Genomic DNA, 27,614 nt, shown 5'->3' on the forward strand with positions numbered 1-27,614 from the left:
GCACTGGCACAATGTCAACACGTTTTCCAACACTGTCACTGGTTTAATCAGGAAGTGCACAGAGGATGTTGTTCCTACAGTGACAATGAGAACATATCCAATCCAAAGAATGCGGATGAATGGCAGCATGCACGCAAAACTGAAAGTGTGAACCACCGCATTTAACTCCGGTAAGTTGACTGGGAACATAGACAGGTATAAAAAGACCATCCATTACCTGTATAAGTCAATCAGAGACAAAAATACATCATAGTGAAAAGACGCATGTGGCAGGGATTCCAGACAATCACGGGTTATCAAGGGAAAACTAGCCACGTCACAGACAGACATTGAAGCCTCACTCTCAGGAAAACACACCACCGTCTTGGCTGTAGTCGACATGAGTTGGACTTTCAAGTGTGTTAACCCTCGCAAGGCTGCCAGGCCGGACGGCATTTCAAGCCGCATCCTCAGTGCATGCGCATACTAGCTGGCTGGAGTGTTTACGGACATTTTCAACCTCACCCTATCCCAGTCTGTTGTCCCCATTTGCTTCAAGATGTCCACCATTGATTGTTCATGTAACCGAGCAAGCTAAGGTAACTGAACTAAATGACTATCGACCTGTAGCACTCACCTCTGTCAAGATGAAGTGCTTTGAGAGGCTGGTCAATGACCATATCCCCTCCACCTTGCCCAACACACATGACCAGGGGTATTCAACTCTTATCCTATGAGGTCCAGAGCCTGCTGGTTTTCTGTTCTACCTGATAATTATTTGCACCCACCAGGTCTAAATCAGTCCCTGATTAGAGGGGAACAATTAAAAATGCAGCGGAACTGTCTTTGTGGTCCAGAGTTGAGTTTGACGACCCTAGCCCCACTACAGTTTGCATAGTATTAAGTAGAGGCAAAGATGAAGATGAAGGGGAGGAGACCGGTTAAATTAGGCTGTTTAAGCCTCGAGACAATTGAGACATGGATTGTGTATGTGTGTCATTCAGAGGGTGAATGGTCAAGACAAAATATTTAATTGCCTTTGAATGGGGTATGGTAGTAGGTACCTGGCGAACCGGTTGAGTGTGTCAAGAACCGCAATGCTGTTGGGTTTTTCAATCTCACAGTTTCCCGTGTGTATCAAGCATTGGAGTCAATATGGGCCAGCATCCCTGTGGAGTGCTTTCAACAACTTGTGGAGTCCATGCTTGGAAGAATTGGGTCTGTTCCGAGGGCAAAAGGGTCTGCAAATCAATATCAGGAACGTATTCAGACCTCTTGACTTTTTCCAAAATTATTTTTCCGTTGCAGCCTTTGTATAAAGTTGATTAAATCGCTTTCTCCCTCATCAATCTACACACAATAGCCCATAACGACAAAGCAAAAACAGGTATCATTTTTTTGCAAATGTATCAACAACCCCCCCCCCCTAGAAATATCACATTTACTTTGGTATTCAGACCCTTTACTAAGTACATTGTTGAAGCACATTTGGCAGTGATTAAAGCCTCAAGTCTTCTTGGATATGATGCTACAAGCTTGGCACACCTGTATTTGGGGAGTTTCCCTCATTCTTCTCTGCAGATCTCTCAAGCTTTGTCAGGTTGGATGGGGAATGTCGCTGCACAACTATTTTTAGGTCTCTTAAGAGATGTTCCATCGGGTTCAAGTCTGGGATCTGGCTGGGCCACTCAAGGACCTTCAGAGACTTGTCCCGAAGCCACTTCTGCGTTGTCTTGGCTGTGTGCTTAGGGTCGTTGTCCTGATGGAAGGTGAACTTTTGCCCCAGTCTGAGGCCCTGAGTGCTCTCGAGCAGATTTTCATCAAGGATCTCTGTACTTTGCTCCCTTTTTCTCAATCCTGACTAATCTCCCTGTCCCTGCCGCTGAAAAACATTTCCATAGCATGGTGCCAGGTTTCCTCCAGACTTGACACTTGGTATTCAGGCAAAATAGTTAGATCTTGGTTTCATAGATGAGAGAATATTGTTTCTCATGGTCTGAGAGTCTTTAAGTGCCTTTTGGAAAACTCCAAGCGGGCTGTCATGTGCCTTTTACTGAGGAGTGGCTTCTGTCTGGCTTCTCTACCATAAAGGCTTGATTGGTGGAGTGCTGCAGAGATGGTTGTCCTTCTGGAAGGGTCTTCCATTTCCACAGAGGGACTCTGGAGCTCTGTCAGAGTGACAATCAGGTTCTTTATCACCTCCCCGACTAAGGCTTGTCTCCCCCGATTGGTCAAGAATGATGGATGCAAATGTGTTCTTGTGGACCTCACCTCTAAACTTCTTCCATTAAAGAATGATGGAGGCCACTGTATTCTTGAATTCTTTCAATGCTGCAGAAATGTTTTGGTACCCTTCCCCAGATCTGTGCCTCAACAATCCTATCTTGGAGCTCTACAGACAATTCCTTCGACCTCATGGGTTGGTTTTTGCTCTGACATGCACTGTCAACTGTGGGACCTTACATAGACAGATGTGTGTGCCTTTCCAAATCATGTCCAATCAATAAAATGTTCCCCAGGTGGACTCCAGTCGAGTCGTAGAAACATCTCAAGATCAATGGAAACAGGATGCACCTGATCTCAATTTCAAATCTCATATCAAAGGGTTTGAATACGTGTAAATAAGGTATCTGTTTATTTTAAATACATTTGCAAAAATGTATAATAACATGTTTCAGCTTTGTCATTATGGGGTATAGTGTGTAGATTGATGAGGTAATAAGGTATTCAATCCATTTTAGAATAAGGCTGTAATGTAACAAAATGTGGAAAAGGCAAGGGGTCTGAATACTTTCCGAATGCAGTTTGGGGTCACTTAGAAATGTCCTTGTTTGTCCATTAAAATAACGATCATAAATACAATGGAGACATTATTAATGTTGTAAATGACTATTGTAGCTGGAAATGGCAGATTTTTAAAATGGAATATCTACAGTGCCTTGCGAAAGTATTCGGCCCCCTTGAACTTTGCGACCTTTTGCCACATTTCAGGCTTCAAACATAAAGATATAAAACTGTATTTTTTGTGAAGACTCAACAACAAGTGGGACACAATCATGAAGTGGAACAACATTTATTGGATATTTCAAATCTTTTTAACAAATCAAAAACTAAAAAATTGGGCGTGCAAAATTATTGTTGTTCTGAGAAATGAAGGCCATTCCACGTGAGAAATTGATAAGAAACTGAAGATCTTGTACAACACTGTGTACTACTCCCCTCACAGAACAGCGCAAACTGGTTCTGACCAGAATAGAAAGAGGAGTGGGAGGCCCCGGTGCACAACAGATCAAGAGGACAAGAACATTAGAGAAACAGACGCCTCACAAGTCCTCAACTGGCAGTTTCATTAAATAGTACCCGCAAAACACCAGTCTCAACATCATCATTGAAGAGGTGACTCGGGGATGTTGGCCTTCTAGACAGAGTTGCAAAGAAAGAGCCATTTCTCAGACTGGCCAATAAAAATAAAAGATTAAGATGGGCAAAAGAACAGACACTGTACAGAGGAACTGTGAAGTGGCATCCCGGAGTTGCCACTTCACTGTTGACGTTGAGACTGGTGTTTTGTGGGTAGTATATACATTGGGGAGAACAAGTATTTTATTCACTGCCGATTTTGCAGGTTGCAATGAAATGCAAATTAATTACTTAAAAATCATACAATGTGGTTTTCTGGATTTTTGTTGTACATTCCATCTCTCACAGTTGAAGTGTACCTATGATAAAAATTACAGACCTCTACATGCTTTGTAAGTAGGAAAACCTGCAAAATCGGCAGTGTATCAAATACTTGTCCTCCCCACTGTATATATATATATATTTTTTACACATTTTTAATAATATGTTTTTTTACACATATTTAACCTTTTTATGTGTATGCATAAAACTATCTTAATTCTTCCAAATAAAAAATAACAGTATCGTTCACCTTTAGATGAGTCCCGTGACACTTATGGAGGTTGTAAAGTAAAACGGAGAACACCATCGTGTTCATGAGTCTCATAATTCCGTAGAGGGGTCAAAACAGTCGGACGCTAAAGACATTCGTGAGAAGACCGATTTTCCGGATGTCTCATGGTCTAACAAACACCGCTCTAGCTCTGTCACCTTTAACCTCCAATGCAAAAAAGACATCTCTAGCTTAAACTGACAGATTTTGAAGGGGATTTTTGCATTGTGTTACTTAAATTGACACACCAGTGCTTGATAAAAATGAAAACAAGGTAAGTTGGGAAGTAATAGTAATTGGAGATTAAATTACATTTTTTAACAAATCGAACACACATTTTCATAAAGAACTTAAATGAATGCTTACTTGTTTGCTTCAGTAAGTCATAGCACATTTGAGTAGAAAAAGAACAAAGCCAGGTTTCTGCAGTGCAGGTTTGATTGAACTCCAGACTAACATTAAAAAAGAGGCACACTTTTCTAGTTCTTAAAAAGCCTGTGTTCATGCTTTGTTTGGTGCATTACTGCTAAAGGTATGTTGTGATGGCTGCACTGCACTGCCTGATGACAAGGCCAGCTACAGGCATAGGTGACATAAGCGGTCTTTTTTTTTAGCTCAGTTAGGGACTCGAAATGTGGTTGTGCATCAGCAGTTTCTCTCATTATGTCATTCACTGACATTTATTAAATTAGCCATGTCAGCAAACCATTTTTTGATTGGTAAATTAGTCTAGCCAGCTATCTAAACTTGTAGTAATCATGGCCGAATACCGATGCAGGGCATGTGCCCAGGGGCCCTGACCTCCTGGGGGCCCCCATGGATTTTGTTATTCACTCATCCTCAGATATCATTAACATGGCATAAGTATCAGCAAAATGTGTATAATTGCAGGAAATTAGCTGTAAAACTGCCCATTTTTATCTCTGAAACATGGCAAAATGAGTAGAATTGCATGAAATTTGTTTTTAAAATGTCTAAACCTCTCTCCGCCCCATGGCAAAATGTGTAGAATTGCAGAAAGCTTGCTTTAAAACTGCAACATCTGCTCTACTCCCAATGGCAAAATAGGGCCGGCCCTGCCTGATGATGATTACCCATGTCCTCATTGTCTACAACCTACTTTGATTCTACAGCCACTTTGATCCTGCGGTATCATTAACCAAATAGACTCAACAGGCCCTCCAGATACCCAGGCCTGTGCTTTCCTCTCCAGCCCTCTCCAACAACATACAGTAATCTCATTGTACCAAAACACAGGGCCATGCATATCATTAGTACCACATGGCAAATTTTAATTTAGGCCAGCAGTTTTTCACAGGAAAGACCCTGTTCCTAATCTCATCTAAATAATTTTGGTCTAAAGACAATACAACATCTCTGCCAGTGCACTAAATGTTTTATAAAGGAGGAAAACATTTGCAGATAAAATCTGTTTTCAAAGCCTAGATGTTGTCTCATGTGAGATGGAAGAAATTATTGAGGAACAAACTATTGTTTTTCAGTGGACTTGAGGTCTATGACCAAGGCTTTATGGTCCATTGCATTGTTTACTGACTGGAATGGATCAACAATGACACGGTCTTGGTAGGCTTCTGGCTTCTATTGTGTCTTGTCCATCTTAACAAACAAAAACATTTCTGCAGTTCTCAGGTATTGCTAAAATCATATGTAATGAAAATCTGAAACATTTCTGATTTTGGTCTAAGAATGACAGTGTAAGCAGATTTAGAACATTGGCATTTGTGTAAAATAATGGTTTCATCATATCTGATGGTAACCCAAAATAGAAGGCCAACAAGTGTGGGTAAAAGTGAAAACCATCAGGAAAAGTAAAGTCTATGATACAAAACAGGAAATGCGATTGACCTATTCCCACAGTGATTCAGAAAGCAGACCAGCGCCCACACAAAACGTGTATAAATCAAATCTGCATCTACAAATTGCATTCTGCCTGCCTCTGTCCACTCAGGTGCACTTAAAGGCCCATGTTAACTAAATAAACAAATGGATACGATGCCATTGGGGATTATACTGTCTAAAATGTAGAGGCTCACTCAATGCCATGTGGTCAACTGAAGAGATTGAGTACTGGAAGTACATTGCGTTGGCAACTAAAGAGCACATTGAGTAGTATATCTTCGGATCAATAAAATACTTCTACTACTACTACTGGGTCATTCCAAGAAATGAGTGCCTTTTGGCATCCCTTTGATATTTTAAGTAGTAATTGTGCACAAATATTGTATTTTAAAGCCTGTTATATTAAATGAAGTAGCCTTTAACATAGACTACATAGAAAACTCAATAAATCCAATTTTCTTATACGAATAAAAATACAGCATTTTGACTTCCTTAGATGTCACATCCTCTGACTTCTAGGAATATGTTAACCCATTTAACTTGAACATTTGAAAGTTTTCACTGTCATTGTTGCTTTCACAAAGTCATTGTTTAATAATTTCAGGGAGAAAAAACCCTGTCCCTCATTTTTAGGTCAACCCTGTTTCGTCAACAGAACACTTTTAAAGGGTAACTAAATCCCAATTTCAGCATTTGCACAACCCCTTAAAAAACATTGTGGGTGGAGATATTGCTCATAAATATTCATTTTGTGGGGGTGGGTAAACGTAGTTGTACCTGATCCCAACACCTTCTCTCTAGAGCATGCTTACCAGAAGTCTACTGGCAGCCTCTGATAATAAAAGCATGTGCATCGGTGAGTAAAAATGGCTCTGGACAGCTACCCCACAGTGGTGAGGCGCTGAGTTCCTGACACCTATTGCCACTTTGAAATGTAGACTCACATTTATTGCACCTTTTGTGTTGGAAACAAAAGTGCAATCATCACCTTGAAAAATGAAGATTAGGGGCTCTATTTAATCCAACCCGCATTGCAATATTTATGCAGTAGATCCTTTTCCATTGGTCAAATTAACTCACAGATTGGTCTTGGGTACTGTATAAAAACATACAACTACTACCAGGGTGATCCCTCTTACAGGAACGCTTTCACTTTTCAGAATTAGGCATGGGATGAATATTGTATATAAAATAATCATTAAAAAAAGATTTATGCCAATTGTGGGATAAGAATTTACAATCAGCTAACTATTTTGGCTGACTGTGCCAACAATCAGTTGTAGAGTTTGCGGAAAAAAATGCATTGAATTGACATGTTGTCATCTATTTCTTGTTACGATGGATGTAGCTACAAATATAAACACAATCATCATAACCTAACGTACATGTTTTTTTTTCTTCTGAAAAGCACAGATGTGTATGAAATGGTAAGCAAAAATGTTGAATTTGGTCATATGCAGAAATGTGCCTAACTGCCTTTTGAATTTTGTGTAACGTCAGTCGTCTAGAGAAGGAAGCATCATGCAAAAAATATTGGCACGCTCCACTTACCAAGACCATTCATGTCACCTGCTTTTATAGTAAGCCTTGAGGTGGTACCACCCAGCATATCTAGAAGGGAGAGTATTTCATACCTAACCCCTCCCACCTTCTAGAAAGTGCCTCTAATCACAATTTCAAAAGCAGAGTTTAACTGTTAGGGGCAAAATAACTAGATTTACTACTAAAATACCAAAATATCTAACTTTTCCAACTGTCAAAATGAAGACCAGAATATATGTGTTTCACTCGAAGCCTCAAAGATTTGGTCTTCGATGAAAAAAAAGTTTATGGTGAAACTATTCCTTTTTAAATATATAAATATATATATATAAAAAAACATTTTATGTCCATTAAAATAACATCAAATTGATCAGAAATACAGTGGAGACATTGTTAATGCTGTAAATGACTATTGTAGCTGGAAACGGCTGATTTATTTATGGTATATCGACATAGGCGTATAGATGCCCATTATCAGCAAACATCACTCCTGTGTTCTAATGGCACGTTGTGTTAGCTAATCCAAGTTGAGGCTAATTCATCATTAGAAAACCCCTTTGCAATGTTAGCACAGCTGAAAACTGTTTTTCTGATTAAATAAGCAATAAAACTGGCCTTCTTTAGACTAGTTGAGTATCTGGAGCATCGGCATTTGTGGGTTCTATTACAGTCTTAAAATGTCCAGAAACAAAAACTTTCTGAAACTCATCAGTCTATTGTTGTTCTGAGAAATGAAGGCTATTCCATGAGAGTAATTGCCAAGAAACTAAAGATCTCATACAATGCTGTGTATTACTTCACAGAACAGAGCAAACTGGCTCTAACCAGAAGAGATAGAGGAGTGGGAGGCACCGGTGCACAACTGAGCAAGACAAGAAGTACAGTGCCTTGCGAAAGTATTCGGCCCCCTTGAACTTTGCGACCTTTTGCCACATTTCAGGCTTCAAACATAAAGATATAAAACTGTATTTTTTGTGAAGAATAAACAACAAGTGGGACACAATCATGAAGTTGAATGACATTTATTGGATATTTTTTTAACAAATCAAAAACTGAAAAATTGGGCGTGCAAAATTATTCAGCCCCTTTACTTTCAGTGCAGCAAACTCTCTCCAGAAGTTCAGTGAGGATCTCTGAATGATCCAATGTTGACCTAAATGACTAATGATGATAAATACAATCCACCTGTGTGTAATCAAGTCTCCGTATAAATGCACCTGCACTGTGATAGTCTCAGAGGTCCGTTAAAAGCGCAGAGAGCATCATGAAGAACAAGGAACACACCAGGCAGGTCCGAGATACTGTTGTGAAGAAGTTTAAAGCCGGATTTGTATACAAAAAGATTTCCCAAGCTTTAAACATCCCAAGGAGCACTGTGCAAGCGATAATATTGAAATGGAAGGAGTATCAGACCACTGCAAATCTACCAAGACCTGGCCGTCCTTCTAAACTTTCAGCGCATACAAGGAGAAGACTGATCAGAGATGCAGCCAAGAGGCCCATGATCACTCTGGATGAACTGCAGAGATCTACAGCTGAGGTGGGAGACTCTTTCCATAGGACAAAAATCAGTCGTATATTGCACAAATCTGGCCTTTATGGAAGAGTGGCAAGAAGAAAGCCATTTCCTAAAGATATCCATAAAAAGTGTTGTTTAAAGTTTGCCACAAGCCACCTGGGAGACACACCAAACATGTGGAAGGTGCTCTGGTCAGATGAAACCAAAATTGAACTTTTTGGCAACAATGCAAAACGTTATGTTTGGCGTAAAAGCAACACAGCTCATCACCCTGACCACACCATCACCACTGTCAAACATGGTGGTGGCAGCATCATGGTTTGGGCCTGCTTTTCTTCAGCAGGGACAGGGAAGATGGTTAAAATTGATGGGAAGATGGATGGAGCCAAATACAGGACCATTCTGGAAGAAAACCTGATGGAGTCTGCAAAAGACCTGAGACTGGGACGGAGATTTGTCTTCCAACAAGACAATGATCCAAAACATAAAGCAAAATCCACAATGGAATGGTTCAAAAATAAACATATCCAGGTGTTAGAATAGCCAAGTCAAAGTCCAGACCTGAATCCAATCGAAAATCTGTGGAAAGAACTGAAAACTGCTGTTCACAAATGCTCTCCATCCAACCTCACTGAACTCGAGCTGTTTTGCAAGGAGGAATGAGAAAAAATGTCAGTCTCTCGATGTGCAAAACTGATAGAGACATACCCCAAGCGACTTACAGCTGTAATCGCAGCAAAAGGTGGCGCTACAAAGTGTTAACTTCAGGGGGCTGAATAATTTTCCACGCCCAATTTTTCAGTTTTTGATTTGTTAAAAAAGTTTGAAATATCCAATAAATGTCGTTCCACTTCTTGATTGTGTCCCACTTGTTGTTGATTATTCACAAAAAAATACAGTTTTATATCTTTATGTTTGAAGCCTGAAATGTGGCAAAAGGTCGCAATGTTCAAGGGGGCCGAATACTTTCGCAAGGCACTGTACATCAGGGTGTCGAGATTGAGAAATAGACGCCTCACAAGTCCTCAACTGGCAGCTTCAGTAAATAGCAGAGGCGGGACCAAGTCATTGTTTTACAAATCCCAAGTCAAGACTATCACATCTGCAATCCAAGATGGCGTAGCAGTCAGACATCGGGTCGTGTCCCTTGTATATATTCATTGTTTTTTTAACATATTTTTATTCGCATATCTTTTAAAACATTTTTCTAAACCTCAACATCTAAATACTCTCCTGCAACCCGCCTCACCCAATGTAGCGTGTGGATCTGCTTTTTTTCTAAAGTATTTATATTTACTTCGGATCCGGAACCCCTCAACTGAAGCTAGCCAGCTAACTACCAGCTATCAGTCTGCAAACCATTGCAAGCGGTCATCAGCTAACCTTTAGCTTGGAAAGCTCTCGCCAGTTCGAGCAATGCGACTCTAACCAGAGCATAACGGACCTATTATTTTTATCCCTGGATTCCCACCGCAAACTGAACTTTTTCATCTGGATCTTCACAACTAGCTAACTAGCTAACCGCAACCCCGGATGACTACTCCTTGCTAGCGTTTCCACCCACTTAGCTGTAAGCTAGCCCGGCCAGAACTCCTGTGCTACCACCGAAGCATACTCCTGGGCTACAATATCCGGACCTACGACCGGTCTATCGATGTCACCGCATGAAGAGGCATAAACAGACTCAACCTCCATCGCGACGTCCCCAAAGGCTAACTTTCTAGCCCTTGCTATCTGCTTGCTTGCTAATTCGGCCTGCTAACTGCTCGCTTGTTTAGCCCCGGCCTACTAACTGTTAGCTTGTTAGCACAGGCCTGCTAACTGTCTGAATCGCCGCATCCCCAGCCAGCCAACCACTCACTGGACCCATATTTACTTTAAATCTCTTTTCGATTTTTTATTTGATTATACCTTCCGGTAACCTGCCTCACTCAATGTGATACGGAATCGCTATTATTTTTAATTTTTAGAACACATTCAAGAATTCCAGAAGCCAACCAGCTAACTAGCTACAAGCTATTTAGTCATTGTTAGCCACTGCTAGCGGTTTTACCTTCTGCACAGCCAGCCAGTTTTTTTTTAGCCTGGATAATACTCACCAGTCTAGCTTCCCTGTCCCATCCACCGCTGCCCCCTGGACACCGTGATCACTTGGCTACATAGCTGATGCCTGCTGGACTGTCCATTCATCACGGTACTCCATTCTGTTTGTTTATGTTTTATCTGTCGGCCGCACTCAGGCTCTGTGTGTAGTTAATCTGATCCTCCCTGCCTAGTCAACGCCATTTTACCTGCTGTTGTTGTGTTAGCTGATTAGCTGTTGTTGTCTCACCTACTGGTTTAGCTAGCTCTCCCAATCAACACCTGTGATTACTGTATGCCTCGCTGTATGTCTCCCTCAAATGTCAATATGCCTTGTATACTGTTGTTCAGGTTAGTTATCATTGTTTTAGCTTACAATGGAGCCCCTAGTTCCACTCTTCATACCCCTGATACCTCCTTTGTCCCACCACCCACACATGCGGTGACCTCACCCATTACAACCAGCATGTCCAGAGATACAACCTCTCTTATCATCACCCAGTGCCTGGGCTTACCTCCGCTGTACCCGCACCCCACCATACCCCTGTCTGCATATTATGCCCTGAATATATTCTACCATGCCCAGAAATCTGCTCCTTTTATTCTTTGTCCCCAACGCTCTAGGCGACCAGTTTTGATAGCCGTTAGCCGCACCCTCATACTACTCCTCCTCTGTTCCGCGGGTGATGTGGAGGTAAACCCAGGCCCTGCATGTCCCCAGGCACCCTCATTTGTTGACTTCTGTGATCGAAAAAGCCTTGGTGTCATGCATATCAACATCAGAAGCCTCCTCCCTAAGTTTGTTTTACTCACTGCTTTAGCACACTCTGCTAACCCTGATGTCATTGCAGTGTCTGAATCCTGGCTCAGGAAGGCCACCAAAAATTCTGAGATTTCCATACCCAACTATAACATTTTCCGTCAAGATAGAACTGCCAAAGGGGGAGGAGTTGCAGTCTACTGCAGAGATGGCCTGCAAAGTAATGTCATACTTTCCAGGTCCATACCCAAACAGTTCAAACTACTAATTAAAAAAATTACTCTCTCCAGAAATAAGTCTCTCACTGTTACCGCCTGCTACCGACCCCCCTCAGCTCCCAGCTGTGCCCTGGACACCATTTGTGAATTGATTGTCCCCCATCTAGCTTCAGAATGTGTTCTGTTAGGTGACCTAAACTGGGATATGCTTAACACTCCGGCAGTCCTACAATCTAAGCTAGATGCCCTCAATCTCACACAAATCATCAAGGAACCCACCAGGTACAACCCTAAATCTGTAAACAAGGGCACCCTCATAGACGTCATCCTGACCAACTGGCCCTCCAAATACACCTCCGCTGTCTTCAACCAGGATCTCAGCAATCACTGCCTCATTGCCTGTATCCGCTACGGACCCACAGTCAAACGACCACCCCTCATCACTGTCAAACGCTCCCTAAAACACTTCTGTGTGCAGGCCTTTCTAATCGACCTGGCCCGGGTATCCTGGAAGGACATTGACCTCATCCCGTCAGTAGAGGATGCCTGGTCATTCTTTAAAAGTAACTTCCTCACCATTTTAGATAAGCATGCTCCGTTCAAAAATGCAGAACTAAGAACATATATAGCCCTTGGTTAACTCCAGACCTGACTGCCCTCGACCAGCACAAAAACATCCTGTGGTGGACTGCAATAGCATCGAATAGTCTCCGCGATATGCAACTGTTCAGGGAAGTCAGGAACCAATACACGCAGTCAGTCAGGAAAGCAAAGGCCAGCTTCTTCAGGCAGAAATTTGCATCCTGTCGCTCCAACTCCAAAAAGTTCTGGGACACTGAAGTCCATGGAGAACAAGAGCACCTCCTCCCAGCTGCCCACTGCACTGAGGCTAGGTAACACGGTCACCACCGATTAATCCATGATTATCGAAAACTTCAACAAGCATTTCTCAACGGCTGGCCATGCCTTCCTGATGGCTACTCCAACCTCGGCCAACAGCTCCGCCCCCCCTCCCGCAGCTACTCGCCCAAGCCTCTCCAGGTTCTCCTTTACCCAAATCCAGATAGCAGATGTTCTGAAAGAGCTGCAAAACCTGGACCCGTACAAATCAGCTGGGCTTGACAATCTGGACCCTCTATTTCTGATATGATCCGCCGCCATTGTCGCAACCCCTATTACCAGCCTGTTCAACCTCTCTCTCAGGTCTGAGATCCCCAAGGATTGGAAAGCTGCCGCAGTCATCCCCCTCTTCAAAGGGGGAGACATCCTGGACCCAAACTGTTACAGACCTACATCCATCCTGCCCTGCCTATCTAAGGTCTTCGAAAGCCAAGTCAACAAAAAGGTCACTGACCATCTCGAATCCCACCGTACCTTCTCTGCTGTGCAATCTGGTTTCCGAGCCGGTCACGGGTGCACCTCAGCCACGCTCAAGGTACTAAATGATATCATAACTGCCATCAATAAGACAGTACTGTGCAGCCGTCTTCATCGACCTTGCCAAGGCTTTCGACTCTGTCAATCACCATATTCTTATCGGCAGACTCAGTAGCCTCGGTTTTTCTGATGACTGCCTTGCCTGGTTCACCAACTACTTTGCAGACAGAGTTCAGTGTGTCAAATCGGAGGGCATGCTGTCCGGTCCTCTGGCAGTCTCTATGGGGGTGCCACAGGGTTCAATTCTCGGGCCGACTCTTTTCTCTGAATATATCAATGATGTTACTCTTGCTGCGGTCGATTCCCTGATCCACCTCTACGCAGACGACACCATTCTGTATACTTCCGGCCCGTCCTTGGACACTGTGCTATCTAACCTCCAAACAAGCTTCAATGCCATACAGCACTCCTTCCGTGGCCTCCAACTGCTCTTAAACGCTAGTAAAACCAAATGCATGCTTTTCAACCGTTCGCTGCCTGCACCCGCACGCCCGACTAGCATCACCACCCTGGATGGTTCCGACCTAGAATATGTGGAAATCTATAAGTACCTAGGTGTCTGGCTAGACTGTAAACTCTCCTTCCGGACTCATATCAAACATCTCCAATCTAAAATCAAATCTAGAGTCGGCTTTCTATTCCGCAACAAATCCTCCTTCACTCACGCCGCCAAACTTACCCTAGTAAAACTGACTATCCTACCGATCCTCGACTTTGGCGATGTCATCTACAAAATAGCTTCCAACACTCTACTCAGCAAACTGGATGCAGTTTATCACAGTGCCATCCGTTTTGTTACTAAAGCACCTTATACCACCCACCACTGCGACCTGTATGCTCTAGTCGGCTGGCCCTCGCTACATATTTGTCGCCAGACCCACTGGCTCCAGGTCATCTACATGTCCATGCTAGGTAAAGCTCCGCCTTATCTCAGTTCACTGGTCACTGATCATCCCTAAAGCCAACACCTCATTTGGCCGCCTTTCGTTCCAGTTCTCTGCAGCCTGCGACTGGAACGAATTGCAAAAATCGCTTAAGTAGGAGACTTTCTCCCTCACCAACTTCAAACATCTGCTATCTGAGCAGCTAACCGATCGCTGCAGCTGTACCTAGTCTATCGGTAAATAGCCCACCCAATTTTACCTACCTCATCCCCATACTGTTTATATTTATTTACTTTTCTGCTTTTTTACCCACCAAAATCTCTACCTGTACATGACCATCTGATCATTTATCACTCCAGTGTTAATCTGCAAAATTGTAATTATTCGCCTACCTCCTCATGCCTTTTGCACACAATGTATATAGACTCTTTTTTTCTACTGTGTTATTGACTTGTTAATTGTTTACCCCTTGTGTAACTCTGTGTTGTCTGTTCACACTGCTACACTTTATCTTGGCCAGGTCGCAGTTGCAAATGAGAACTTGTTCTCAACTAGCCTACCTGGTTAAATAAAGGTGAAAAAAAGACAGGCAAGTCCGAGTCAAGTCTCAAGTCAAGTATCAAGTCCTAAACAAGTCATAATGTGCTCTTCACCAAATGTAATACCATTTCATATTTTAACAAGGGTAATAGTTAGTATTTTACATTCACGCAAATTATGAATGCTTTTAAAAATATCTATATTTATTACTTTCCAAATAAAAGTTATATTTCCATGGAAATACAAGGGTAGCCATGATCTCTCTCTAGATGAATTAATTAAGCAGCAGAGTGTCTGCAGGCCATCCAACATGACAATTCACATAGAAATATATCACCTACAACAGCCTTTGCCGTATGGAATAGAGAATTGAGTACAGATCTATATATTGCATTTCTATGTGGAAAACTGTATCTGAATGCAGTGCCTCAGATGAAATAAGCCTCCGTTCTTCATTATCAATAGAGAAAGCTCAAAACAGCCGAGGACAGCAGAGAGAGGGATGGTGGGATTTGTGTGAAGCATAAACACAATCAGAGGGTTCAAGCACTCGCCATAATCAGCAGGTTAGGAAGAGTACACAACCATTCTAGGAGGCACTCCGCCACAAATGTGCTCATTTTGATATTTTCCAGCTCCAAACAGCGTGGTGGTGAGTCAATCTGCAAGTCTAATCTAGGCAAGCAGTGAGTGCACATAATACCGGCTCCAGACATCAAAAGCCAGCAAAAAGAAACCCATGAAACAAACAAGTTACACACACTCAAACACACAACCTTGTGTGATGGATAGCTGTCGACTATACTAGCCACGACTTACCGTTCTTTGTGCAGCTTCAATTGTCGAACAAAGTTGGAAATTGTTGCGCCTCCGTCTGTAAGTTGCAATCCTTTTTTTGTTGATACAGCATCGTCTTTATATACAAAAATACTATTTTTGGGTATCGTCTTTCCAAGGGCTCCATCTGAATTCACCTGCTGACGTTCCTCTGCACTACCACGCACAATTTGATTGGCTGCTGTCCAATTCAAACTGTAATGAAGAGTTGATGCGCTGCAATCTTTTTTTAATAGCATTGTTTTTAATATTTGGGCTTGGGGAGGGTATCAAGTCAGGACGAGTCATAAGGCTCAAGTCCAAGTCAAGTCAAGTCACGAGTCATTGGTGTTAAACTCTAAGTCGAGTTGCAAGTCCTCATATTTGTGACTCGAGTCCAAGTCATGTGACTCGAGTCCACACCTCTGGTAAATAGTACCTGCAAAACACCAGTCTCAAGGTCAACAGTGAAGAGGTGACTCCGGGATGCTGGCTTTCTAGGCAGAGTCCTCTGTCCAGTGTCTGTTCTTTTGCCCATCTTAATTTTTCTTTTTATTGTCCAGTTGAGAAATAGCTTTTTCTTTGCAATTCTGCCTAGAAGGCCAGCATCGCGGAGTCGCCACAGTTTTCAACTGTGCTAACATAATTGCAAAAGGGTTTTCTAATGATCAATTAGCCTTTAAAATTATGAACTTGGATTGGCTAACACAACGTGCCACTGGAACACAGAAAGTATGGTTGCTGACAATGGGCCTCTGTAGGTATTCAATTAAAAATCAGCCATTTCCAGCAACAATAGTCGACAACAAGGACATTACTAAGTGACTTAGAAATCCAACTAGCGGCACCCCCTCCAACATTTCCTTGAAAATCAAATATCATGAATTACAGTAGCAGCGTCATAGACAGTGGTGGATTTATCCACTGCCGCAGGGAAAAAGTAAACATAATTAACTATACATCCAATGGCTTGTTCTCTGCCTCGTACACATGTATAATCACACCCTAACTTTAGATGTGCCTACTTCTATTTCAAATCTACTGTTGACATCAATGCATGTCTAATGTGAAAACGCAGTGTAAATACAATCATCTGAGTTTGGATTCGGCTCATAATTTGCCTTGATGGTCACACGCCTACAAAAAGAAATGAGGCAGAAGACAGACATTACTACTTCACTGGAAATCACAAAGCTGCTTAGCCATGGAGAAAGTACAGAATCTTTTGCTAGCCATGATTGGTTGAGATAATGAGGGGGCTGGTACATTCACGAGAGTATTTAATTACAAATATGTTGCACATCCCCCTCCCCCATATTACAATTTGTGCTACCCAGAAGTGAGAAACCTACATGCGAAGTATAGACCATATATTGTGTTTCCTACAGGCTATAGAAAATAACTATCCATCAGATCCCAGTCCTACCTACAGGTTATGAAAATTATGCTATTTTTGTATTTCTGCTTCAGGTTTCCTAAAGGAGAAAGCCTCCACTTCTATGTCAAAGAAAATAAAACAAAACCACTCTAGCAAATACTACAGTGATGTCTGCCAACACACAACAGTAAATACTACAGTATACAACAGCCTGCAAAAACACAACAGTAAATACTACAATCTGCAAAAACACTACATAAATTACTATAGTATATACTACAGTTTTGTTTGATGAAAGTATTTATATTGGATCAAATCCAACACATCACTGAGTAACTGCCTCCTTATTTTCAAGTATGGTGGTGGCTGCATCATGGTATGGGTATGCTTGACATTGGCAAAGACTGGGGAGTTTTTCAGGGTGAAAAAATGTGGGACGGAGCTGAGCACAGGCAAAATTCTAGAGGAAAACCTGCTTCTGTTTGCTTTACACCATATACTGGGAGAGAAATTCACCTTTCAGCAGGACAATAACCTACAACACAAAGCCAAATCTACACTGAAGTTGCTTACCAGGAAGACAGTGAAAGTTCCAGAGTGGCCAAGTTACAGTTTTGAATGAAATCTGATTGATAATCTATATTAAGAAAATTGTACTTAAGCCATGATCACCAACACCTTGACAGAGCTTGAATAATTTTGAAAATAATTAAGAGACTTACAGCTGTAATCACTGACAAATGTGTTTCTAACATGTATTATAAACTGGGCGGTTCGAGCCCTGAATGCTGATTGGAAGATTGTCGTAGTATCTCAGACAGTATACCATAGGTATGACAAAACATTTATATTTACTGCCCCACCCCCGGGCCTTATTGCTTTATTGACTCAGGGGGGTGAATACTTATCTAATTATGTCCATAAATTATACCAAATACTAATTGAGTGTATGCAAACTTCTAACCTACTGGGAATGTGATGAAAGAAATAAAAGCTGAAATAAATCATTCTCTACTATTATTCTGACATTTCACATTCTTAAAATAAAGTGGTGATCCGAACTGACCTTAGACAGAGATTTTTACTAGGATTAAATGTCAGGAATTGTGAAATGCTGAGGTTTAAATGTATTTGGCTAAGGTGTGTGTAAAACTTCCGACTTCAAAAGGTACAGCCCTACAGGTGATTGTTAGAGCCTATCCCCTGTATTACAGCCTGCATTACAGGCTCCTACAAACATGCTGCTGGTCAGTCAGGCTTTTGTTTTGCTTCAGGCAAAAGGGAAACAAATATTTCACTCAGTGTCGGTGCTTCACAAGTATTTCAAGTCTGGTCAAAGAATTCCTCAATCGTGATTTGCCTCTCTAATACCAGTCTGTGGGTAGAATGTATGGTAAAAAGTCATGACTGACAATAATGCTGTTAGTCTCAGCAGGGACACATGTTGATTTAGCATACCTGAGCTGCTTACAGACCATCCAGTCTGACCCATTTTACTAGCATTCTCAGGCATGTGGAGTCTAGAGTACAGGAGACATAGCACCCTATTCCCTTTATAGTGCACTACTTTCCCCCTATGGGGAATAGGGTGTAATTTGGGATGCAGACAGCCTCAGCAGCTTTCCATTTCACTGGCAATCATGCAAAAATCCCCTGAACTGTTTAGTTTAACCTCTCTGAGCAACCCGACGCGCTAGCGTCCCACCTTGCCAACAATAAATGCAAATGCGCTACACCAAATGCTAATAGCACTCGTTAAAACTCAAACGTTCATTAAAATTCACATACAGGGTACTCAATTCAAGCTACACTCGTTGTGAATCTAGCCAACGAGTCAGATTTGTAAAATGCTTTTCGGCGAAAGCATGAGTAGCTATTATCTGATAGCAGGCAACACGCCGAAATACCAGAAGGGGACGTAAACAAAGGAATTAGCGTAGCCGGCGCTACACAAAACGCAAAAATAAAATATAAAACATTCATTACCTTTGATGAGATTCTTTGTTGGCACTCCTATATGTCCCATAAACATCACTATTGGGTCTTTTTTTCGATTAAATCGGTCCATATATACCCTAAATATCGATCTATGAAAAGTGTGTGATCCAGGAAAAAACAGCGTTTTAAACGCAACGTCATTTTTTTACATTAAAAAAGTTGACGATAAACTTTCACAAAACACTTCGCAATACTTTTGTAATCCAACTTTAGGTATTAGTAAACGTTAATAATCTATCAAATTGATCACGGGGCGATGTGTATTCAATAGCTCCACGTCTTGAACTCATGGTCGAAAATTTCTCCTCCAAAACATCCTGTCGGAGACCGGAAGGAATGGGCTCTCTCTTACTCGTTTGACCAAGAAACAAAGCCCAGGCATTTGACAAGACTGGCGACATCGTGTGGAAGCTGTAGGACTTGCAATCTCAGCCCCATGTAATTTGGTTTCCCAAAAACAATACATGCAAGTGGCGCATTGATACTTTTTCCAGTTTTCAGTGATCAGTTTTTCTTGCGCTTTTCGATGAAACACAAGCTCTGTTATAGTCACAGCCGTGATTTAACCAGTTTTAGAAACGTCAGAGTATTTTCTATCCACACATACTAATCTTATGCATATACTATGTTCCTGGCATGAGTAGCAGGACGCTGAAATGTTGCGCGATTTTTAACAGAATGTTCAAAAAAGTAGGGGGTAGGCTTAACAGGTTTTAACCACTTTCTTTCACTCAGGCCATGTTTTGTGGCTTGCCCTTAACACTTTCCAGAAGTTTAGCCCTCTGAATTGTTGCCTGGTAAATTATGACATAGAACAACAACAACAAAAAAGCATCCCCTTGAAGGTTGACCTAATTGCGGAATGGGTGTCATCTTCCGCAGTTTCTACCCCCACCGAAAGGTTGTAATACCTGAGGGGGAAATCTCACTCAATTCATAGCCTCATTGACCCCTTCCGCTGGATCACTATCTCTTCCTAAATATGCTTGGCTCTCCACAGGGGGCACATCGTAAAGCAGAGATACAAACAGGGCTGTCGGTGTGTGACCCCTCTCTGCACCCCCCGGTGTCTCCACAGGTGCCTTGGGACCCTAACTTCTAAGGAGACCTTGGAGCCCACCATAAGGCTGATATACTCAGCCTTATTGTGGTCTTGGAAAGCTTGAATACTGAGGCATTTGGGACCTTCGAGGAAGGTGGTCATGGATATGTTTAATAGCAGACATAAAACAAAACACCAAGGAGGTACAGTATGTGTAGCTTATCTGTCGATGAGCATTTCTAAAGAGCAATGCACAAAGTTACGCACCTCACCTAACACATTTTCTTGATAGCCAAACATTTCACACATTCTGTGTCGTATTATACTTTTATAGCTATATTTATTTTTCAGCAGCAGCTGCAGACTATTGCACAATGGGATTTTTTTAAATATGTTATTACTGTAGTTGACTTGATAAAAAATAAGCAAGAGGGAAATGAAAGAGGGGAATGTTTCCTCTTTTCTGTGAGCTACCATACATATGTCAAAACTATGAGTGGCTCATTGGAGTCAATAAAGTTTTGTTCCTAGCGATAGAGTACTCTAGATTGATATAACCCGTTTAGCAGGACATTGCCAATAAGGGTTTCCACACAACATGGAACAGGCAGAACATTTGCGTTACTATGAATTATCAGGATTTATATAATATTTTAATTTAACCAGACAAGTTATTGAGAACACTGGATAGACTGTATATCATCGGCCTACCAAAGGGTGCAAAGTTTCACAGCGTGCATAATGTATTTGTCAGTTGCTGTGCTGAAGTTGCTGTGTAAATAAGAAACAGGAATGCAAGTCTTGATGTGAGAAGTTCAATTATACTAACTGAATCAGAGAAAAAAGTTGTACTGACTAAAAGATTAGGCTACAGTAAAGTTCCCACTGGAGGCTATGGTGAACGTGAGAAACACCTGATTTCAGTTAGGCTCATATACCAAGTCTGGATACAAGGAAAGTTAGGATAAGGACTCTGGGTCTGCAACTGGATCCTGGACTTTGACAGGCCGACCCCAGGTGGTGAGGGAAGGCAACATCACCTCCATCACGCTGACCCTTAACACAAGTACCCAACAGGGGTGTTGGAGCAGTCCCCTCCTGTACTCCCTGTTCCCTCACGACTGTGTGGCCACGCACAGCTCCAACACCATTATCAAGTTTGCTGATGACACCATGAATCCAGGACCTCTAACGGGCAGTGTGAAAAGAAGGCCCGGAAATAAATAAGACTATTTTAGACTATTTTCTCTGCTGCCGCATGGCAAGAGGTACTGGTGCATCAAGTCTGACACCAACAGGCTCTTGAACAGCTTCTATTCGCAAGCAGTACAACTGATAAATAGCTAACAGCTACAATAGCTACATGGACCAAATTTACCTGGTATCTTTGACCTTTTATTTAAGTATTTACACACATCCCTCACACACACACACAAACACTCCATAATTTGCTCACTCACACATTTATACTGACTCTACACACCCACTCACATGCAAGCTGCTGCTGCTACTCTGTTTATCTTATATTCTCTTGCACATGTAAATATGCTATTGGAACTGACTAATATTTCCTGTATTTAGTATGCTTACTTAAATTGTGCATTTCATATTTCTCGTGTTTTTTGTTGTTGTTGTAATACATTGAATATTGCATTGTTGGGTTTTGAGTTTGTAAAAAAAAAGGCATTTCACTGTACTTGTGCATGTGACATTAAAACGTGATATGGTAGGATCAACTTTAATGTTCAGAGCAGAAAACTGTCTTAGAAATACACTGTAAAAACATTCCCTGTAAAGCTACTGCATTATCCTGGCACCAGAGTTGCCTGCTTAATACTGTAATTTTGTTTTACAGCAGAGATGTTGTATATTTCACAGTACTATTTTCCTTACTGTAAAAACATACAGCATCCCTGCTGTAAATGTACATGGATGCTGTAATGTTTTACAGTAAGGAAAATAGTACTGTGAAACATATTATAGCATCTCTAATGTGAAGCAAAATTACAGTATTAATCTGGCAACTCTCATGCTAGGATAATGCTGTAAATTTACAGTGACATTTTCCCTAAAATCTAAAAGTAAGAAAAACAATACATTTGAACATAAAATAAATGTATTCATATTGGTAACATAAACAAATGAACATAATTGACCATAGAAGTTACAGTTAACGCATGCAACCAGATAAGAGCATCACTAATCTAAAAACGATATTGTGTGCCTGTGGGGGAGAGAGAGACAAAGAGAGATAGAGTTAAAAATTGGGATTGGGTACAATCCTAGATCTATGATCAGGGGAAACTACTAAGAGTAAGGGGGTTCCCGAGTAGGTGAAACACACAACGGGATAGTTTGGGCAGGAGAGCATCCAGAGAGAACTCAGCGCAGCATCAGGTGTTCCTCATGGGGCTCTAACAATCATCCTCAGTTCTGATTATGTTAGTTCTTCTCACCCTTAATTAGGACAAGTATAGACAAATAAAGAATATGAGAGGCAGAGCACCAGCGCAGTTCATCTGTGGGCAAAAACACAGGTGACAAGGGGCATATCAAACTGGTGTTGTGTGCGTGCTTGCCTCGCTAAAGTTCTTAATTCAAACTCAGTAAACTCTTGGAACAATGGGGCAATGTCGGGGTTGAGAAAAAGCCTGCTGTTCTGAGCCACCCTTTCATGCACTTTGTCCCATCTTCAGGGTTCATCATCTTGGGTTGATTCTAACTTACAGCATATATCCAATATAGTTTTTTGAAATCAATGTAGTCATTGAACAAAATCGACAGCGAGATACACATACTTCAAACCCTTGCTAACTAATAAAACATTTCTGTAGCCTACACAATCCCACAGATTATTTACCAGACTCACATTTTCCTTTCTTTTCCACCAAATGTTTACGTACTACTGATAAAGTGAATAGGTTTACTAATACTGTAACATTACATGGCATTTTGCAGTCCATGTTACAAGCTACCGCCAGTGACACTATGACAGGCTACAGCTGCCCAGTGCACCTTAGGTCGGCAGGCACCTCGATACACACTGGTGCACTAGTCATTCGCAGCGGCTTTAGAGTACAGCCCACGGTTTATGTGCAAAATGTGGCCCATCAAGCCTCCCAAAAAAACATTGTGCCAGTAATATGGGTCACATCCTTTGAACTCCTAGTAACATGCCATTTCTCTGTAGTAATGGTGAAAACATACCGCTTTATTATCATTTAGGAGGTGATGCTTTTCTAGGTCACACAGCAAGATATTTATGAGCAATTTAGAGCAGACCAAAATTTCATGTGTCAACTTCAGCTAGCTAGCTAAGTTAAGAAAACATGCAGTGATTCAATTCAATAAAGATACTTATAAACAAGTCAAGGTACCCAGCAGCTGCTGAAAATATTCTTCCACCACAGACGCTTCAAGAAGATATTTACTAAAATAGTCGGAGCTTCATGTGTCTCGCTCCTGAAACGGATAATTTTAATCTAGAGTAGGCATAAACTATTACTGTTAAGAAAGTGTTTTAGATTCATTGTTTCAGCTGGCTTCCAATTAAAGTCAATAACAGTAATTTTCAGAATTTTACCTAGAATGCAGTGCAATCTACAGCATTGTTTTAAAACATTAATAACAGTATTTTACTCTATTGTTTCACTGTTGAAATTACAAAAAGAGAGACTGTACATTACACACATAATACATACACTGTCATACTCTAACGCGATTCGTCTTCCTCTGACGAGGAGTATGAAGGATCGGACCAATATGCAGCGTGGTACGTGTCCATGTTGATGTTTATTAACACGGAACACAAAATAACAAGGAGAACGAACAAAAACAAAACAGTTCTGTCTGGTGACGACACAGACAGAAAACAATCACCCACAACTAAAATGGGGAAAACAAGCTACCTAAGTATGATTCTCAATCAGAGACAACGAAAGACACCTGCCTCTGATTGAGAACCATACCAGGCCAAACACACAAATACTACATAGAAAAAAGAACATAGACTACCCACCCCAACTCACGCCCTGACCAAACTAACACAAAGACATAATAAAGGAACTAAGGTCAGAACGTGACACATACATATACCCAGTGGGGTCGGAAATTATTGACACCATTGATAAAGATGAGCAATATGACTGTATAAAATAAATAATTCAAATACTGAGCTGTGTTGTATGCAAATAAAAAGGGTAAATTCTATTATTTTATGCAATTGCTCAGAGAAAGAGATGTTGTTTCACTAATGTAGAAGTGTTTAGAAACAGATTATATTCTTAATTATAATAAAAAGTGACTCAAATGACAATACATTTACCATTAATTTCTATTGGGCAGAAAATAATCTGAAACGCAACCAAAATTAATTGGAAATGCATCCAACAAGTCTATATAGTGACAAGTTTGATTTAGTCATTGTGTGCTAGGAATATGGGACCAAATACTAAACTTCACTATTTCATTAATAACTTATCTTTAGGGGTGTCAATTTTGACCTCTACCTTTGAGAATGTTTTATTATTTGTTAAACAAAATCCCTCTGAAGCAATTGTATTAGTATAAAATCATTTCCCAATTTGAGCATACAATACACCTCAGGATTTGAATTATTTATGTTATATGGTCATTATTTTATTATCTCTATCAAGGGTGTCAATAATTTCAGACCACACTGTAGGCCTACATAAATAAACGACCTGGATATTGTTAGGCTATTCAAAAACAGGATGTTGAGAGGCTGTGTAGAATACTGAAGTACAACAATTTTCCCCACCATTGATGTAAAAATGAGCATTTGGAAAGTATTCAGACCCCTTGATCTTTCCCCCAACAAAATTACATTACAGCCTTATTTTAAGATGAATTAAATAGTTTCTATTTTTCTTTCCATCAATCTACACATAATACCCCATAATGACAAAGCAAAAACAGGTTTAGAAACTTTAGCAAATGTATATAAAAAAAACTGGAAATATCACATTTACATAAGTATTCAGACCCTTTGGCAGGCATTACAGCCTCGATTCTTCTTTGGTATGACGCTACAAACCTGAAACACCTGTATTTGGGGAGTTTCTCCCATTCTTCTGTGCAGATCCTCTCAAGCTCTGGTCGGTTGGATGGGGTGCATCAGGTTCAAGCCTGGCCAAAGAGTTAAATATTGGTCTCATCAGGGAAGAGAATCTTGTTTCTCATGGTCTGAGAGTCCTTTAGGTGCCTTTTCGGGAACTCCAAGTGGGCTATCATGTGCCCTTTACTGAGGAGTGTGTCCCGTCTGGCCACTCTACCATAAAGGCCTGATTGGTGGAGTGCTGCAGAGATTGTTGTCCTTCTGAGAGGTTCTGAAAAATTCTAAAAACCTGTTTTCTCTTTGTCATTATTGGATATTATGTGTAGATTGAGGAAAACAAGTCATTTAATCAATTTTAGAATAAGGCTGTAACGTAACAAAATGTGGAAAAAGTCAAGGGGCCTGAATACTTTCCCAATGCAGTGTATGCAGTGTGCCAAAACCAATAGCCTGTATTACACTTTCATTTCAGTACCCCCAAACCAAAAACCAATAGGCATAGCGCATGGCACATCAAAATACTGAACATACTGTCATGAACTTACAGTATGTTTATCATTGCTTATTACCTAAGGTTATAACCTTAAACCACAAACTACCGTGATTTCATGAAAGGAAAACGATTAGACCCTACGCGCGAAAAGATTGTACATTATTGCACACAATTCAACTTGGGCGCACTCATTGTACACATCATGGGATATGTGCAGGCATATAGGCCACTAAATGTCATTCGTGTGTTACTGTGATACGATATATGAGAAAATCTAGGATGATTAGGTGCCTGGTCAGTTCGGACACCCAAACATAATTACCGTTGGCATTTTCTGTTTGGCCGTATTGGAAAAATGGGGAGTGAGGTGCTTAACTTAACAAACGTTTCCAAAGACGCTGACCACTAAAGGAACGGGCTTCATGTCAATGATATTGATGCATACTTCTCAAAATCTATGGACAGAAATAGGCCAATTCACACCTTTCGTTTTCTCACCTGCCACTCGAATACGCGCACCGCACCAGGCGTAAAAGGACATGAAAATAAGACAGCCTATAACAAGAAAGTGAGTAAGAAAATGTTCAGTTCCGATGTTAACTTACTTTTGACTTCTTCATATGGAACGAGAGGAGTAAATCCAATGTATTCGAAACCCTATTTTATCTTACTTCTGCGGGGAGGAAAGGGGTTTTCATCATCCCGCGTGCACATATCCAATGCCCCAGTCAGTAGTATCCAAACAGGGAAAAAAATATTAAACCGCATAAAACTGCTGCAATAAGCTCTGTTGTATGGTATTCACACTTCATAGCGTGCGCATGAAAGTGGACTACGAGACCATTGTGAGTTGAAGCCTTTTTTTTTACAGGGCAACACCTTTTATGCACGCTCCAAGTGCCGCCCACAGGAACCGATCCCGCCCGTCTGCTGCTCTACTATATGGAAAGCCAAAAGGTTCAAATCGTCTTACCAGGAACATGCATTAACACTTGTAATTTTCATTTTTCACTTGCTTTCTTCAAATGCTTGTTATGGTCAATTTTGACCCCCACCCGCATCCACTAGGAGGCGCCACTTCAACCAGTCAGCTCCCTGCCCCAAGGAGATGAGGGGAGAGGGCCCAGTGAGGGGGAGGCAACCACTGGAGGGGTCCTAACTCTCGCCCATGGCCACCAGGCAACACCACGCATTCAGCCAGCTCCCTGCATGGGCTGGGGCAACCCAAGGAAGGGTGGGGGGAGCACCAGTTAAGGCCACCAGGGGGTGCCACTACATCCAGACAGTTCCCTGTCTCAGCTATAGAGAGAAAGAGTAATGCCGTATTTTTGCAAGCTTAACTCCGCCATGGTCCGTTCAGCAGCCTAAGACATAATAAATTGCATTTTTGTAGTTTATTTTAAATAATTCCCAGAAACTACTTATTTGGTAAATGTTATACGTTTTGTTCAATGAGATCATCTTCATCAGCTAACGTCACATTTTGTAAATTTTTATGCATTTATGTTTTTTTTTAAAGCACATAAAGGCTTCATAAGTCATGAAGGTCATATTATTAAATGACTGATATTATCTCATAGAACAAAACGTATAAGATCTCCTAAGCCCGTCTTAACCTCAAACCTCACTACCAACATTACATTTTAGTAATTTAGCAGACACTCTGGTAAAATTTAGCTAAATACGTATAACTCACATCTCTGCACTATCTTTTAAGATTTTCCTCACAGTAACACACATTTTCAGCCTGTTGGCCTTTTACATCAATATTTATTCCTTGATTGCATTGAAAAATGAATTCAGTTCCTTCACAATGAAATTAATGGAGGCCAACTGAAACATAGGCTGATGTGACTGATTTTACACTAAATCTATGACGACTCTATGAACCTTTTCCAATGGGTCGACTTGTTCTGTGGTGTAGTTATTTGGTGTAGTTATCATCCAGGGTACCATGTGATAATAAAGCAAAGGTCCTATGTGGCTCAGTTGGTAAAGCATGGTGCTTGCAAAGCCAAGGTTATGGGTTCAATAGGC

General features: G+C 41.1%; 1 protein-coding gene across 1 annotated transcript in view; it reads right to left on the minus strand.

Moving 5' to 3' along the window:
- The window catches only part of LOC135524113 (kit ligand-like), a 49,042-nt gene extending 22,621 nt beyond the window's left edge, over window positions 1-26,421 (minus strand). The window contains exon 1 of the mRNA XM_064951318.1: window positions 26,183-26,421. Coding sequence (XP_064807390.1) covers window positions 26,183-26,197 — 15 coding nt within the window. The 5' untranslated portion in view covers window positions 26,198-26,421. The remainder of the gene's footprint in view (window positions 1-26,182) is intronic.
- Between the last annotated feature and the right edge of the window lie 1,193 nt (window positions 26,422-27,614).

The sequence above is a fragment of the Oncorhynchus masou genome, chromosome 31 (assembly GCF_036934945.1).
Source record: "Oncorhynchus masou masou isolate Uvic2021 chromosome 31, UVic_Omas_1.1, whole genome shotgun sequence".
Classification (NCBI taxonomy): domain Eukaryota; kingdom Metazoa; phylum Chordata; class Actinopteri; order Salmoniformes; family Salmonidae; genus Oncorhynchus; species Oncorhynchus masou.